Raw genomic sequence first — 16498 nt, 5'->3', positions numbered from 1 at the left:
ATAACAACACGAGTGAGCTTGAGGTAGATTCAGTGGACTAGTGGGTAACACGCATTTGTTAACCAACAAAGATAGAGTGGGACACTAAAAATGCCAAAACATGAATATACAATATGTGCTAAACACTAACAAAATGTCTGTTTATAACATAATGCCTTCAAATAAACATTGATCATGTCAGGGTGCTGTTACATACAAACACTGCACACAAATCTGAACAGTAACATTAGCTTTGTTGCTAACGCTAAAATAGCATGGCAGGTGTTCTGGCTGGGCCACCTTGTGTTCAACTACCGAAACCATGGCAACCACAGAGATGCTATTGTACCTTCATAATAATTGCAAAACTCTTTCTATTAATAAAATATCATTTATATCCTTTGGATAACATTTAGGAGAGGATAGATTACATTTTTCATCAGAATAACGACCATAAACACGGCTCTTTTTCAGCATAGGGTTATTGTGGATGTTAGCGGCGATGACTCAGTTGACAGCTGTGTTTGCGTTCCCTCCTTCAAGTGGAGAGGATGATGGAGGAGGCGAGCCGCTCGCGTCTGGATTGTTTAACTTGAACACAGACACTCGACCGACGCGGATGAAACAAAAGCGACTGCATGCGCACTCGCACATTCCTCAAGAAGGAAAGTGCTCCCAGCTAATATGTATGGGCGCAAATGTAGTATTTGAATGAATGCCTGACTTGGGCTTGATTAAGGATGTTATTGTGAGTCCACAAATCACAACCTCATTTTACTGGGAAGGTGCGCGTCACATGCTGCCTTTTTAGGCTTTGTTGCACATCATGACTGGCACCTTCAACTAACTCACCAAATGAGGGAAAGCCTACCTGGCTGTAATTTGATTTATATTCTGTTCTATTCTATTCTATTCTATTCTATTCTATTCTATTCTATTCTATTCTATTATACTATACTATACTATACTATACAGTTCAATCCAAATGTATTTAAACGGCCAGGTCAGTTCCTTTTATTTTTGTTGCAAAGTGACAACATTTATATTTCATGTTTTTTTTGTTTGTTTTTTTTTTGTTTTTTTTTAAGTTCAGAATTGCAGTTTTTAATTTGTCGTATTTATTACATATGTGTTGCAAATTCAGGACCGCATCTTTTGTTAGAAACCACTCACTTTTCAAGTGAGCAAAATTATTTTGATAGACATTAAATTAACTTAAAATTGTAACATTATAAATTTAAAATAAAACATAAATAATTAAAAAAATAAAAAATACATAAAATAAATTGAAACATAAATAAATAAATACACCAAACAAATAATACAAAAATAAAAAGTAAATAAAATAAAATAAAACAATAAATAAATAAATAAATACATAAATACACCAAACCTAAATAATAAAAAAATAAAAAGTATATTAAATAAAACAAAACTAAATAAATAAATAAACAATAAATAAATAAATAAATACACCTGATGGTAGCAGGAGAATAAATTCTACCCCCTGAAGAAGAGACTAAAGGGAGAAAACCCCCAGAAACAAACAAGAACTGAGAGAGACCACGGTAAAGGCCTGGACAAGCATTTCTAGTGAAGAATGCAGCAATCTTGTGAAATCAATGTGTCACAGGCTTGATGCAGTTATTATAATTAAATGTTATGTCACCAAATATTATCTCACAGAGACACTCTACATTACACAAGTCAACTGTTTTGATAGCGCACTTAAAAAAACAGCAGCTGTAACAAAGTGCTGTACATAAAGATGAGCATAAATAGAATAGTGTGAAAAACCTTTGTGTAATTATATGATGCAGATAGAATGAAATTGGAGTTGTGAAAAAGAATGGATGACAATGAGCATCTCCTTTCTAGTTCTGCGTCACGAGGAACCCTGTTAAAACTCAAAGCTCAGCTGAATCACTGAACATACTGAGCAGCAGTTCAACCTCAAAAAGTACCAGCACCAAACCATTAAATATTCCTTTTTATTGTTTTAGTATTTATTTTACGTTTCAAACAGTTCCCAGGTGTAAAATATATGTCTGACATTATTTGATGAAAATACACCAAGAAGAATTACAGCATACTTATTATCCCCTTGTCACATTGTGGTAATGGCGCCGTTTTTAGCGGCTGATCTGTCTCATGCAAATGCCGAGTACAGCTTTCGTTACCAGGACGACAGGTGGCAGAGCTACTGTCGGTCATTGCGATGGAGTCTCGGTGTTGCCAACAGAGCTTTAACTTGTTATTGTTGGTTGCTAAATTTAGGAAGAGGAGATGATGTTCACCCCTCTGCGTCCAGGCTGACAATAACGGGCGCACGTGCAAAGCCTCCGTTGGGTAATTAAAGTTTTCATCATTTGACCCCTTTAATCATTTACTGTCATGTGTGTAACAGAAGAGGCTATACTACTTGTGCAAACTAGATTAGCACTGATGATGTTGACGCTGACGAGAGCAGCTGCCGGATTTGGAACAAAAAATCATACATGACGTTTGTACACTTGAGACTACACTTACAAATATTATTTTGGTGGCATTACAGCTGTAAGGGCCATCATAATGTAATTAACAGATTCATTTGTGCAATGTGTACAATTAAGTTAAAGAAATGGCTCATACGTTTTTGTGCCTAGCTTATTAATGTTATATTATGGCCATTTGCATTATATGAATGCTGAAAGGAAGGAATTAAAACGCACCTGATCCATCAATTTGGTTTAATGACATAACATAGACTCATAGAAATTCACTTTAAAAAAAAAAAAAGAAAAGAAATTCTTCAAATAAATTGATTACATTAAAAATAATAATAAAATATTCAAAAAATGTCAGAATCCACATTTTTAAGTTACCTTAAAAAGAGAGGCGAAACGTAGATGGAAAAAAGGGGAAAAAAGTAGAAATTAGATAAAATATTCTTTAAATGAATTTGATTATATAAAAAATATATAAATATTTTTTTTTTAAATGCCAGTCCAAATTTTTAAGTTGCCATAAAAACAGAGACGAAAGGTGCATGAAAACATTTTTAAAAAATACCTTAAAAAAAAAAAAATGTCAGAAAAGTGAAAGGTAGAAAAGCAGAAAATGACCATAAAATATCTATGAAATTGACAAAAAGTCAGACAATTGAATAAAAATGCAGAAAATAAATTATTTAAAAAGTATGCATAAAACGTCCAAAAACAAAAGAGGAAATCCTGTAAATTACCATCAAATGTCCACAAAATTAATAAAAATGTCAGACAATTGAATAAAAAGGCAGAAACGAAAATGTTCAAAAAGTATCCATAAAATGTCCAAAACAAAAGAAGAAATCCTGAATTTAAAATTCCTAAAAATTGTCAGAAAATATTTTTATGTTCTGGTGTATCTGCAATAAACTCTTGAGCTTTCAGTACATTAGACTAACATCATTCATCAACATTCAAATGTTTTGTGGCTCCAGACAGATTTTTGGTTATTTATTTAGCCTAAAATGCTTCAAATAGATGTTAATTGCGTGTTAACGTTCAACAATAATTGTATTTAATGAGGCCATGTTCAAATAAATGTAAGATGACTGCTCCTAATGGTGTGAATGTACGTGCTTTAAAATGTTTAAATTTGCTTCATACATTGTAGTAACCTAGTTAAATCTGCCCTTGGGTGCTGTGTGTCATCTCTGGGATTCTCTGCCATGAGAACTGAAAAAAGTGAGAATACGCGCGAGACCGAACTCCACAATAAAAGCACAGGTTCAACAATGTATGATAGGCGTGTTATAAAGAAACATAACCGAAAGGTTAAACATGTAATGTTAAGCCAAAAAAGGTGAAAGTGTTCTCCCATGTGTGTCACTTTTCTGCTTGGAAACATAACAAACGACAACTCAGTGTGTCAAAGTCTTCCTGTGACACTAAATCTGCTTCATTGGCTTCCATCCTGAATTTACCTTTTGCCTCGCAGTGACATCATCGCCCACGTACTTGAACTTCCTGCCTGCTGTTTAGTGGTGACCCGGTAGGATCAGATTCAGATTGGAAACAGATCCCATTGCAATAAAAGAGGCAAAACGCTGCCATTTGTCAGTTCGTGTGATATGATGACATCACATTTGATAACATTTTGCAACAAAAAATGAAGATAAAACGCGCATCCTTGGATTTGACCAATTCCACGCCACTTATCCAGATTTGGGTCTTGCAGCCGTGTAACTGATGTTTTGTGGAGCGCAGTCGCTTGGATAAAACACACAGGCCGTTCTAGTATAAACGTTGCAGTCAGTGATTTATTATGAGACATGTAGAATTTATTGTTGTTTGATTGGAACCAAAATCCTCCAGCTGATCCACTGTAAATCTCGTTACCTCGCTCTCTCTTGCTCACATTTCGTCATCTTTTTCTCCTTCTGTTGAAATATTCTGAAAATTTTGCATCTATAATTAGTTGGGAGTGTGACTATTAAAAAAATTGTTTGGTTCGTATATGATGCAGTACTTCATTTTTACTTTGGAGCGGCACTGAGGCAGTTTTTGAGATTGGGGGTTCAAGTTTGTCTTTTTTTCCCCCCATACTTGCATAGGTGTTTTTCATGTTTCATTGAAAGTGGTTGGATGAATATGTGCAATATGAATTCACATGACGGAACGAATGGTGTTCCACAGGGTTCAATTCTGGGGCTTCTGCTGTTTTCGGAATTCAAGGTGCAGAGAGCCAGATTCCATGAAAATCAATTGTTCATTTTGTACATCAGTCTTGAATTTAAATAAAATCACATTTTATTTCTCAATAAAGAAGGGTTCGGTGAATGCGCATAGAAAACTAGCAGGGTTCAGTATATCCCGCAACTAGTTTATAAATATAAAGTGTAGATTCTACTCCCACCCCACACTAAGCTTAACATTCCCCACCAAATAAAACCGAGCTGAACATTTTCAATACGTTCAGAAATTCTGAACATTCAGAATCCGAATGAACTTATAGTCATCTCTCTCGAGTCTCATGATTAATTAGATGGAAGCTACAGCCTTCGTGAACGCAGCCTCGGGACTTTCGCCTCAGCTGACCGATGGCCCGAGAGATACACTGCCGAAAACAACACGGCGCGCTAAAATAAATCCTAACTTCATTTCAGACTGTTGAAACTCTGCTCGTTGCATCACATCTCTTGCCAGGCTCCTGACGGGGGCTCAGAGGGTTTGCGCTATCGCACTTTCCCATCGCTGGGAGAGAGTCTGGAATTACAGAGGCCGCTACCCCGCTCGTCTCTCGCGGCTAATCTCATTAAGAACACAAGTGGGATGAGCAGGAAAAAATGTGTGACCAATTTCAACACACAATGTTTGATGTGCGTACAATTGGAGACAAAATAAATGTTGGAGAGGGCCGCGATTTTTCATCAGTGCTAGTGGAGGCGCCGCATGGGACCGCACACTTCCTATTTTAGAATACTTGTATTTTAGATATGGACAAAATACATGCATCCTAAAACAAAACAAAAAAAACAAAGGGCTCTTGCATAAAAAAGGACCATTCAAGGATGGCATAAAACAGCTGAACTAGAAACTAACAATAAGTCCTAGAACTTAAATTGGATTTTTATTTTTATTTTTTTTTAACAAAAATCAACTTGTTCAAAATGTTAATATTATTGAGGTACTATGTTTGTCCTGCTTGTCATTATAAATCCACAAAAATATAGTTAGGCTTACTCTCGATTTGGTGTAGGGTGCCATCTAGTGGTGAATGGTGACATTACAACTTAAAACTAGTCAACCCCAACAGATTTACATATAGATTGCTATTTCTTTTTTTCTTTTTTTTCAATATTTTTTTTCATATTTTGACATATTTCCAGAATAATTCCCCTTTTCAAGGTAATAATATATTGAATGGTAATACATTTTTGAAGATGTTCTTATTTGTTAAAAAAAATATATATACTTAAAAAAAAAAAAGTCAATTGACCCAATAAAATTCTATTTGTCTTTCCTTTTTTTTTCTTTTTTTTTTTTTTAGTAGTTAATAAATATAGTTGATTATATTTATAGCTACATACCAAGTCATAATAGTGCTTTAAATTTCTTTTTTTGTAATACTATAAATTATGCCCCAAAAAACTCGTGAAAATACTTTTTAGTTCCTTCATATACGGAGTTTTTCCAAGCAACGCACAGTTTGACTTTCTTTGCAATAATAATGGCAAACAGCAGAAAAGAATCCACAATTGACCTGCGATGACATTTTAGACCGCTTTTTCATGTTTGTTAGTATGCTGCATGTTAGTTGTCGTGTGATTTTTCTTTGATAGTCTCACCAACTCCCGTAAGTAAACATACCAAACGTGCAAAACTTCAGCCATCTTTTTATTACAATATTTTTAACAAAAAAACTATTTTTGAGTAGTTTTTTTTGAGAAATGGATCTTATTGCAACAAAGTGACGAAAGTGGTACACGGGTTTGTTATTATGGCTGCTCAGGACAATATGGCGATGAAAAACGAAGTACATTGCTTTTAATGTGAACACAGTCCTCGCTGAAGCAATAATGTCCCCTCGGGCAGTTGTAATTCTGTCTTCACAGTAAAGGGTAATGAAACAATTTATTTAGTTGAGAGTGTTCGGAGTGTTAAAAAGCGCAGAGCATGAAAGTAAATGACCAGCAATCATCCTCCAGTTACCAATATGTCTGCGAAAGGGTACGCGTGTATTTCTTGTTTTACTGTCTCCCCTGGGGCCCAAAATATTGTATCCTACATGCCTAAATGATGATTATTGGATTGAAAGTGAAGAATGAAAAAGCTCCATTAATAATAAAAATGATAAAAAAAATTAATTGGATTTTACTTCAGTGATGTTGCCAGAGGATTTGATTCCGTATTTGCAGTAAGCGCTGATCTTCTTGTAGCTGCAGGTGAATCTTAGACTTAATATTTCAAGCAAGACGAGAAATGGACTCATCATGTCTGGTGCGCTCCTTGGAGCTTCTGTTGCATTGCGGGATGAAATGGCGGCTTTTGCTGGATCATCTGGTTACTTTTATTTTTGCCATTTCGATCTTATTTATTTTGACAAAATCCATAACGAATTGGCAAAATGATTCTGTTGGATTTGAGAGTGTTTGTTTTGAAAGAAGCAAAATATTGTGTTAGTGCTTCACTGACCTCTGTTTGCTTGCCAAATATGAACTTGACTCTGGTAGTGTGCTGTAGTGCCTTTTAAAAATGTTTGGGTCTATTCTTGATATTGAGCCATAGAAACATCTATCCTTCAGTTTTCCATAGCACTTAGTCACAGGTGAGCCGGTTACACACCAAAAAGTTCTGGGTTGTTTTCCTAACCTACTCACATGGGTGGATGAGGGTTTTGAGCAGATTGGGTTACTTTTACCCAAGTTGGGTTCATTATTTTTGACTCAGCAGATTGGGTTAAAGGTTGGATTCAGGCAGGCTGAAGAGCTGACGCCATTTTGGAGTTTTGTGTAATAAAGTTGAAGTGAATTTGATGTAAAATTCATAGAAAATGTTGGCAATAATATTAGTAACCCATTTTCTGTACCTTTAACTCAGGGGTGTCCAAACTTTTTCATTTGAGGGCCACATACAGAAAATCAGAAGGACGCAAGGGCCACATAATGTTATGAAGAGAAATTGTGTTTAGTCCTAAAAAAATTGTACAAATAATTTATTTGTCCTTTTGCACATTTATAAAAGTGGTACAGTACTGTATATAAACCAATTTTTTTGTAATATGGCAATAGGGTTATTATAGTTTTGGAATTTTTCATTTTAGTTTTTATTTTGTTTTGAGTTTTGTTTTTTTTAATTTAGTTAGTTTTTATTAGTTTTCAGGGTGGTTCTGTTAGTTTTTTTATTAGTTTTAGTTCTTTAATAAATGCTTAGTTTTAGTTTAGTTAGTTTCAGTATTAGTTTTAGTTTTGTTTGTTTTTTTGAAACATAGACATGTATCGCTAATTTATTGCAACAGAGAGCGCAACAATATATTGTGATATTGAGTTTTTCTCCCACCCCTAATATATATATATATATATATATATATATATATATATATATATATATATATATATATATATATATATATATATATTTTTTTTTTTTATTTTTTATTTTTTTTCAAGCTCCATGACCTTGTTGCTCTTTAAGTTCGATGCACATATTTTATCAATTATGTCTAAGTTTAAAAGGTAACATTTCACCCTAAAGGTGTCCTGTCACGCAAAATAGGTTTAAACAATATGTGTTGCTCTGACTTAAATAGTTTATGGTATTAAATGTCATGAATATTTGCAGGCAAGATTCTTGCTGAATTGAATTATTCTGTTCCGGGAATGTAAAAGTTGAAACAAAAGGCTTGCAGTGGCCTGATCATGCAAGGAACCACAGTGTACTGGACTAGGGGAGATGAAATTAAAATGCAGCAGAGGCCAAGCGGGGTCACTTCTCATCCCAAATGTGATTAGCAGGTGTCACACTTCCGTTATTACTCGCCTCAGTAGCAGCACACAGTGCCGTCCATCTGTTCCAAGTTCTTGCTGTTTGCGTGTTGATTCAGGCAAAGACCTTTTTGCTTTCGGCCTTCTGCACTTGGCGACGTATTGAACCTTGACGGATTATCACTCTAATTTGTTCAAAACGGAATTGTGGGAATCATGCCCGAATGAAATCGTTGAGTGTGTTATCTATTTGACTAATAAATGCCTCACCTCAAGTGGTGTTGCATTTACTACAAATAAATGGATAGAGTTGGAAAAGACATTCTAAAAATGCAGTGGAACAAATGTACTGGTAGCGTCAAAATATGTTTTCTGCATTGCATGTCCACCGTCTTTTTGGATTGTCCTTCTGCAGAATGTGTCCCTTAGTAGGAAATGAATCACTACATAGTTAAAAGTAATAATAAAATAAAATAACTCAGGATGTTGGAAAATGATCCACTTTCAAATTAATTAGCCCAGCTGGTTTCTGAATGTCAGAACATTGTGAGTTATTGGATTCGGGCGAATTATGGTGAAGCTTTCCAGATTGCAAAACGAAATATTTCCCAAAATTATTTATCAAACATGCACAAGAAGATCTGGCAAAATCTTTTGGAATGAAAAGCAGAAAGTTTTCATCAGCAATATCAAAACGGTAAAGAACTTTTTGAAATACAAAATTCTGTCGTTCCAAAAGGACAACAATGTTCTTTTTTCACAACCATGACCAAATAACAACATGACTTGATGGATTGCTTAAGTGCATAAATCAAATTTCATTTGAATATTAAATAGTAAATCATTTATTTACAGAATCCGAGTTGTATATTTATTTATTTTTTACATGGATGGTCAAATACATGAGAGAATGAAAATGACTAATCGTTTCTCATGTTTCAATTCAGATATCAAATGACATGAAGCATCGGTCCATCATTTGTGCAGGTATGTAAATTAAAAAAAAATAAAATAAAAAAAACTCAACACAGGTTGCATTGCAATGATCGAGCTACTTCATTGAGAGTTCTTAATTGAAATGAAGTAAATATGACACATAGGGGACCTTGTGTCCCAGAAACCCAGAAAAAGCCTTCTGAAGAGGCTGCAGGACGTACATGAACACACACACACACGATCAAGTTTTTGTTTTTTTGTTTTTTTTAAACAATGTTTGCTTTAAGGTTTAGTGTTTATTAGCAGCATTTGGCCTGGGGTTATTTTACAAAGATTATTAATAAGACGGATTACCTGAATATCATGTTGACACTCGTTTTTAAATGTTGATTTTACGCTTCCTGACCATTTTTTGTCCTCTGGCTGTCACGCTCGTTGGCTAATGTCACTTTCGGCACCCTAAGTAGGTGATGAGATGATGGCAGCTGATGACCTGCATACAATATACACAGTCATTTGTGTACTGAAATTGTTTATTGTGAAATTTGTGATAAGGTCGTTCCTTAAATATTTTTTTCCTGGAACCACGATAAACCATTCCTAATTTCATAGGGAAAAACATTCTCAAAAGTTTGTTAGGCTAAAGGGGGGAGGGGTGAAAATAATATTTATTCAATCATTTTCTAAACTAATTTCTTAGCTCGCAACTTTAATGACTTACCGTATATATTGACACTTTGCGCTCTATTTTCATGATCAGTGCAAGTCCGAGGTGTGCTATAAATCGGCATGGAGGCAGGTTAGACTGAGTGTTGATATTTTTGCAGACTTAAAAAAATGCGGTTTGCCACACTGTTGGCATAAACGCAGCTCATGTGATTTGGCAATCAACATTTCGCGTGAGATCGCAGATCTGTGAAGTATGCCTCCTGTGTGTTTCTCCCCACATTTGTCCACCATAGCGCTGACACGGCCAGTGAGATGATTTTAAAAATATCATAAAAACAGTCATTATAATGTGTTCAATTGATTTCTACAATATTTTAATGTGATGAATGTTGTTGTGATATCTATGAATGAAATATGGTGATATCCACCACACAAACCAGAATCTGCCCAAAATTAAGTGCAAGCGGTATAGAAAATGCATGAATGGACGTAAGCATTCACAAATTTCACACAGATCAATTCCAGTGAATGCCTGTTGCTTAGCTTTCCTACTGGGATTATTTGCATTTTAATACAAGTACTGTATCATAACCTAAGACATCTGCACACCCTCGAGTTATTGCAGCCATTTTTTTTCTTTCTTCTTCTTAGACCAGTAGTCCATTTCTAATAAGGATGACCTACTTCTACCACACAGGCCACAACAGTGTGTCAGAACAGATGTGTCAGAAATGTTAGTAGTTTATATTATTAGTGTACCACATTGTGTATCATATCACAAAGGTTACACTCATTGTTTTTGTTTTGATTTGCTTATGTTAGCTTTATGGTGTTGAGGCTTTTTGTGACTTGTTTTAACTCGTCATCTCATGGTAGTCAATCATCTACTACCGGCATCCAAGTCAAACCCGCCTTACATAAATAGAGGCATTTAAGTTGCAGCCAGTGAGTGTGTAACGTTTAGTTGGAATCAACATTTTGAGCTGTTTTGGGTCAAAAGTTTTAACGCGTTTCGCTGCCAATCATACAGCCTGTAGAATGCATCTGCGCATGTTTATCATCCGAGGCAGCCGAGATGAAGGCTTAACTCCCTGTTGGTCTGTCCAACATATTTCTTGCATTGAGAGATGTCCAAGTAATTCTTCTGTTCTATTTTTGGTGTGCGAGTGTACTGTTACTTCTGAAAATGATATTTCTATTTACTTTGCTCAAAAGTTTACATTGCACTGATGCTTTCAGGGTTTTTGAAATCCTATTATATTCCAGGATGTTGTAATTTTCTATCGATAATGTAAAACCGAAACAACAGTGAAACAGTTTGTAATTAACCAACGCCAACCTCTTCCATTCATCTCTGTTAACTTGCAACTGTCCCCAAAAACATTTCCGGTGGGAAAACTGGCCTTATCATCCATCCTCATCAGCGCTGCAACTTTCTCACTTCTGCAACTCCAAAAAGCCAAGGAGATAAGAGTGAAATTTGATTATTTAATGTCCTTGAAGGATATTAGAAGCAAATGAAAGGAACACACACACGTCTCATATATCCTGTGTTTATCTCTCTTGGGCCACATGCTTTCAGTCAAATGCCTCGCAGCAGTTGAGATGTATCAAAACAATCCACATGAACTACCACTGGGGAGACAAATTTGTGTTCCCCGCCGTGTTGATGCAAGGACAAAAAAGCTGCAAGTATCAAGTCTCTGGACTCGAGCTAGTTAAAGTTCAAACAAAAATAGAAAACGCAGAAGTTGCTGTTGAAGAAAAGTTTTGTTGATTTTGTATTTCATCTCCATGACATACCATAAATAGCACAGCCTCTCAAATGATCAATATCGGATATCTACTACATGGAAAATAGCCTCCAGTAAGAGTTGTTTAGGTAATTAACACAGCTTGCAAGAAAGCAACCACCAAAAGATTAAATATCTTCCTATACTGACCAGCTAGCTAACTATAGCTAGCTATCGCTAGCACTAAAGCTAGCCTAGCGTACTTGCTTTGTCAGAATGTTCTCCTTTGTTTTCAACATTTCAACCATTTCAGTGGTTCCTTTTGACATTGCTGTTCTTATCCTTTTCAACCTGACAGCAAGTGGATCTTTTTCATGACCAAAACCACCCAAATGACAGCCCTTAAATGCTCCTCTATAGTGCACTCACATAGCTCTCAAGCAAAACAGCAACAAAAAAATCCGGATGAGCTGAAGAGACCAAATGGCATTATGCAGTCAAACTATGTGGTCTTGTGTTTAATGGTTTTGATTTAAGGCAGTGGGAAACAGACCTTTTTTATTATTATTATTTTGGGAATGTAATCTATCATGTCTTAACTGTTACAACATGTCAGTATGAAGATGCTTGTGGAAAAAATACATTCACTTAAACCAGAAAACATATACAGTATGCAATGCATTATGCTGATATATTTAATGTGTGAAGCAGGACTTTCCACTTGATATGTCTGATACTCAAAACATCTGCCTAGGCCTTAAAGGCACAAGATGTTAGCCAAGTCTAGCCAAGAATCATCATACCATATATGTATGTTCACTGCACTGACCTGGATCTCAACTCAGCCTGAATTAATTTAAACTGATAACTGTTGAGTTTTCCCCCTGTCAAAAGCAACAAAAAGTGTACAAGTGAACTTAAATGGGAATCACTCTTGAAGCTAATACACATACAGTAAGTGAATATAATACTTTGAAAAAATTAAAAGCACTTGTACAGCTAATGGATGGATGGATGGATGGTTTGAAGTGAAAGAACTGGAAGTGTTAGTGGAACACAAACATTTTACTGTTACATGAAGTAAATCTATTCTGATAAAACAACCGCATAAAAGCCATGTGTTGTTTGATTTCACTTGCCCCAAGTATTTGTCAATTAAATCTTAAGATATGCTCAAATCACAGCGTAATATTGCTTATAAAAGTTGAGACATCACACCTGAAAAATTGCTCTGGAAAGGGCACTAATGGTCACAGTGCGCTAATATGCCCCAGATGCACAGAAATGCAGAGTTGGGAGGGGTTTTCTCATAGGCGACATTGCATGACTCCTTCTTGTGACTGCAGAGCTGGAAGGAGTTTTGTCATTAGTGACATTGCATGACTCCTTCTTGTGATTGGCTCCAAGTCAGCCCTTAGATAATTCTGAAGCCCCCAAATTGCATTGCTGAGTAAACGATAATGTGATGATAATTTTTGGGGAAATAAAAAAAAAAAAATTACATGAGAAGAAACGTTAACCAAAGCAAACCTTTTGCAAATTAGGCACTGGGACGGTCTCGAGTCTAACTCCTTGCAACCCTGAAATGGGATAAGCTGTATTAGAAAATGGATGGCTAGTTAGTTGAATGGATGGATGGATTTAATATTTTTTTCATTTGTGTCCATAATTGGTAATATCTTCAAAACACGAAAGATTTTTAAATTTTAATTGTGTATTCTAGCTTGGTTCAATTTTGGACTGTTGCGCAGGAACCCCTCAACAAAATAACCCAAATATACGTATTTGAATGTGAGTGCACACAAGCCTAATATCAATTCCTGTCCCCGCTTTCATATTTATATCACATTTTTTTTCCCTGAACATGTGATGTCTGTCCAGTATTTTGGCACCACCAGGGTACAGTCACTGCCATGTTTTATTTATGAGCGCTGTTCTTGTCAAATGAGCTCATAAATGAATATTTAATAGACCTAAATTCTGCAACCGACATGCGCTAAATTGTCTTTGATTCATCTCCATGACGACCGATGCTTATTTCATACATGTTGAAAGCGTCCTATGGAAATATTCCACCAGACACTTATTGAGATTTATGTTGAGGAGACGCTCATTCCTTGTTTATCAAGTTTCACATTTCCATGAATTTGCTGGCGAAACTAGCGGGGCGTCCTACTGTCGGACACTAAATCCTCCAAAGCTTGGGCTGCTGGAGGTCTCCACTTTTTGAAAGGAGGACAGAAACCGGTCTTTGTTTGGACAGCAAACACACTCCTTGTACAGAAAACACTTGGGTATAAAAGAGGACCCCGAGTTGAAGAACATTTTTGTTTTTGTTTTCCCGCCAGGCTTGGCCACGCCCCTTTTTTCAGGAGTGCGCATGCTGTCATGCCAATGAATTATCTGTTAATCACCAGAATTGAAAGATGTAAACTTGTGTTATAAAACGTGATAGCCCGCAAACTCTTTGCTGAAACAAGCAGACTAACGACTAGGCTGAATGTGGTCTGACGAGACCAAAATGAACGTTGTTGTCGAGGTCTAGGTGAGCATGCGAGAACCATGAATTTTGTTGTGTCTTTTTCAGATTGTCCTTCTTGCCTAATCGAAGCTACTGTGACAACAAAAGAACTATACTGGCCAATGAGCAGGAGTCCCAGGACTCCCTCGGACCTCTATGAGGAAGACTTCTCCTGCCATGATGCCAAGTGTCATCTATGACGTCAACTGCTGGCAACTGATGTAACTTTGCGTCCAGTGATGTCATCTTTCCTGGATGTACGCTGGCGGACATTCGAACATCTGGACAATGGGATGTAAAGACTGTAAGGTGCTTCGTTGTTTTTACAAAGTTTTCTGAGTAAGAGCCAATTGTGGGTCCAATTAAGTTGAAGTTCAACCTTTTGCTTCATTCACCATCCTTAGATTGGAAGGATGTAAGCGTTAGCTCTTTTTCCAGCTCATTTTCAACATCAAAGCATCAAATCATACGACAATAATTAACCTGGGTTAGTTCCACCTTAAATACAGTAATGTTGCACTTTAACTTAATGCATTAAGGCAATTCGTTACAAACAAAATATCGTTTTTCCATGTTTTTATTAGTATATTGTTAAGATATTTCATGTTTATTTGTGTTTATTTTAAAGACAGAATAAGCAATAAGAAATGCATCTTAAGCTGCATATTTCATGTACCAAACAGACGTTTTCACGCACACAAGCAAACAAAATACTTTGTGCAATGAAGTGATGGATTGCATAAATAAATATAAATGCATTTTTTTTGACTGCGCATAACAATTTAATCAATATTAAAATTCATAATATCCCACCTATCATAAATGCCACTTTTATCCATTCATTACATTCTTTTGTTTTGGCAATTATGCAGGCAACTTTAAATTATTGTAGGCTATTAGTCTGAATTTTATTCTGTTGCTGCCATCTGAGTGTTATAGGCCAGAATTTTATTTAATGCAGTAACATGGATGAAATATCTTGCAACCAACCTGTGAGATATGCCTTCATGGTAAGACATAAGAAGTTAATCAAACGTAATAAAGTGAAGCATTGGATATTTACACAATTTAAGGTTGTTATTTTCCTCAGCGCTGTTGACGCAACTTGCCGAACGCCATTTTAGACGTGCAATGTCTTATTTTCACCGCTAGAGGGCAGATAGATTCTTTGAGGGTAAAACTGCACCATCTAAAGCGATCATTACAACTAAAACATTCTACAAAGATAATAATGTCGTTGAGGTAATAATGTACAATAAGTTTATTATTGTGGTTGTAATTTGCGGTCAAAGTGAAAGCTGATTCTAATAATATAGCCCTTTCTTGTGTAGCTAAATGATAGCATAAAAATGGAGGTTGTACATTTCCATGTTTACTTTTTAAAATTTGTTTTCAGGATGCATAAAATCGGATTTCAGCCAGCTTTCAACGCGATTGAAAAAAAAACAAGTGTTGACGACTATCCTGATAGTTGCACAGCCGTTTAACTTTTGTTTACATTTTATGGAAAAATGCACAAATCTTACTGTTATAATTCAGGCATATGGAGAGAAAAGAAAGACTACAGCAATTGTTGTTATCTAATTTTAATGCTGTTTTGACTTTGTAAATTGGTTCATCACCCTGTTTTGTATTGTGTTGTACATGGAAACAATATGGAAAAATTACAAATGTATTTCTGCATTGTGTATTTTTTTGGTGGCGGTTATAAATAAACTGACAGTTTCTAGAATAATGTTTTGAAATGCCTTTTTCTTCCCGTACACAGTTTTAACACCAAGTTGTGTCCAGGTTCGTGTTGTTCCTACCCTGTGTTTTCACTCCTCTTTGAATCAACATGAACACAAATTAAAATGTGTTTTCAGAGGAGGAATATGTTATTATGTGTGGGCCCGAGACACATTTTTCTCAAGGTTTAACAGCGCTCCCACACAAAGGCGTCGTCAGGCCGCCTATTCAATGACAGCGAAGATTAGAATCAACAATCAGTGATTGGCACTGAGCCTACCATTAACCAATCAGTTGTTATTTTGGGAAGCCTCTCAGAAATGCTATCGCTGCTTCCTGTCAAAAGAAATGATTTCGACTCCTGTGCCAACGTCACTTACGTTGCTTCAAGTGCATCTTCTCCCTCGACCCTGTGTGTGTGTGTGTGTGTGTGTGTGTGTGTGTGTGTGTGTGTGTGTGTGTGTGTGTGTGTGTGTGTGTGTGTGT

The 16498-nt window shown here is 35.9% G+C and overlaps 1 protein-coding gene across 7 annotated transcripts in view; it reads left to right on the top strand.

The window, feature by feature from the left end:
* The window catches only part of LOC144002600 (5-hydroxytryptamine receptor 4), a 34413-nt gene extending 18403 nt beyond the window's left edge, over window positions 1–16010 (top strand). For 6 of the 7 annotated variants that reach the window (XM_077497979.1, XM_077497983.1, XM_077497982.1 and 3 more), the window contains one exon: window positions 14351–16010. In XM_077497979.1, the coding sequence (XP_077354105.1) occupies window positions 14351–14444 (94 nt within the window). In that variant the 3' untranslated portion in view covers window positions 14445–16010. Of the gene's footprint in view, window positions 1–9372; window positions 9413–14350 lie in introns of all 7 variants that reach the window. The other variant, XM_077497986.1, reaches the window with a different exon arrangement.
* Window positions 16011–16498: the final 488 nt, after the last annotated feature.

This window comes from Festucalex cinctus, chromosome 15, assembly GCF_051991245.1.
Source record: "Festucalex cinctus isolate MCC-2025b chromosome 15, RoL_Fcin_1.0, whole genome shotgun sequence".
Classification (NCBI taxonomy): domain Eukaryota; kingdom Metazoa; phylum Chordata; class Actinopteri; order Syngnathiformes; family Syngnathidae; genus Festucalex; species Festucalex cinctus.
Note: the sequence above shows the minus strand (reverse complement) of the source record. Positions and strands in the feature narration are given on the sequence as shown.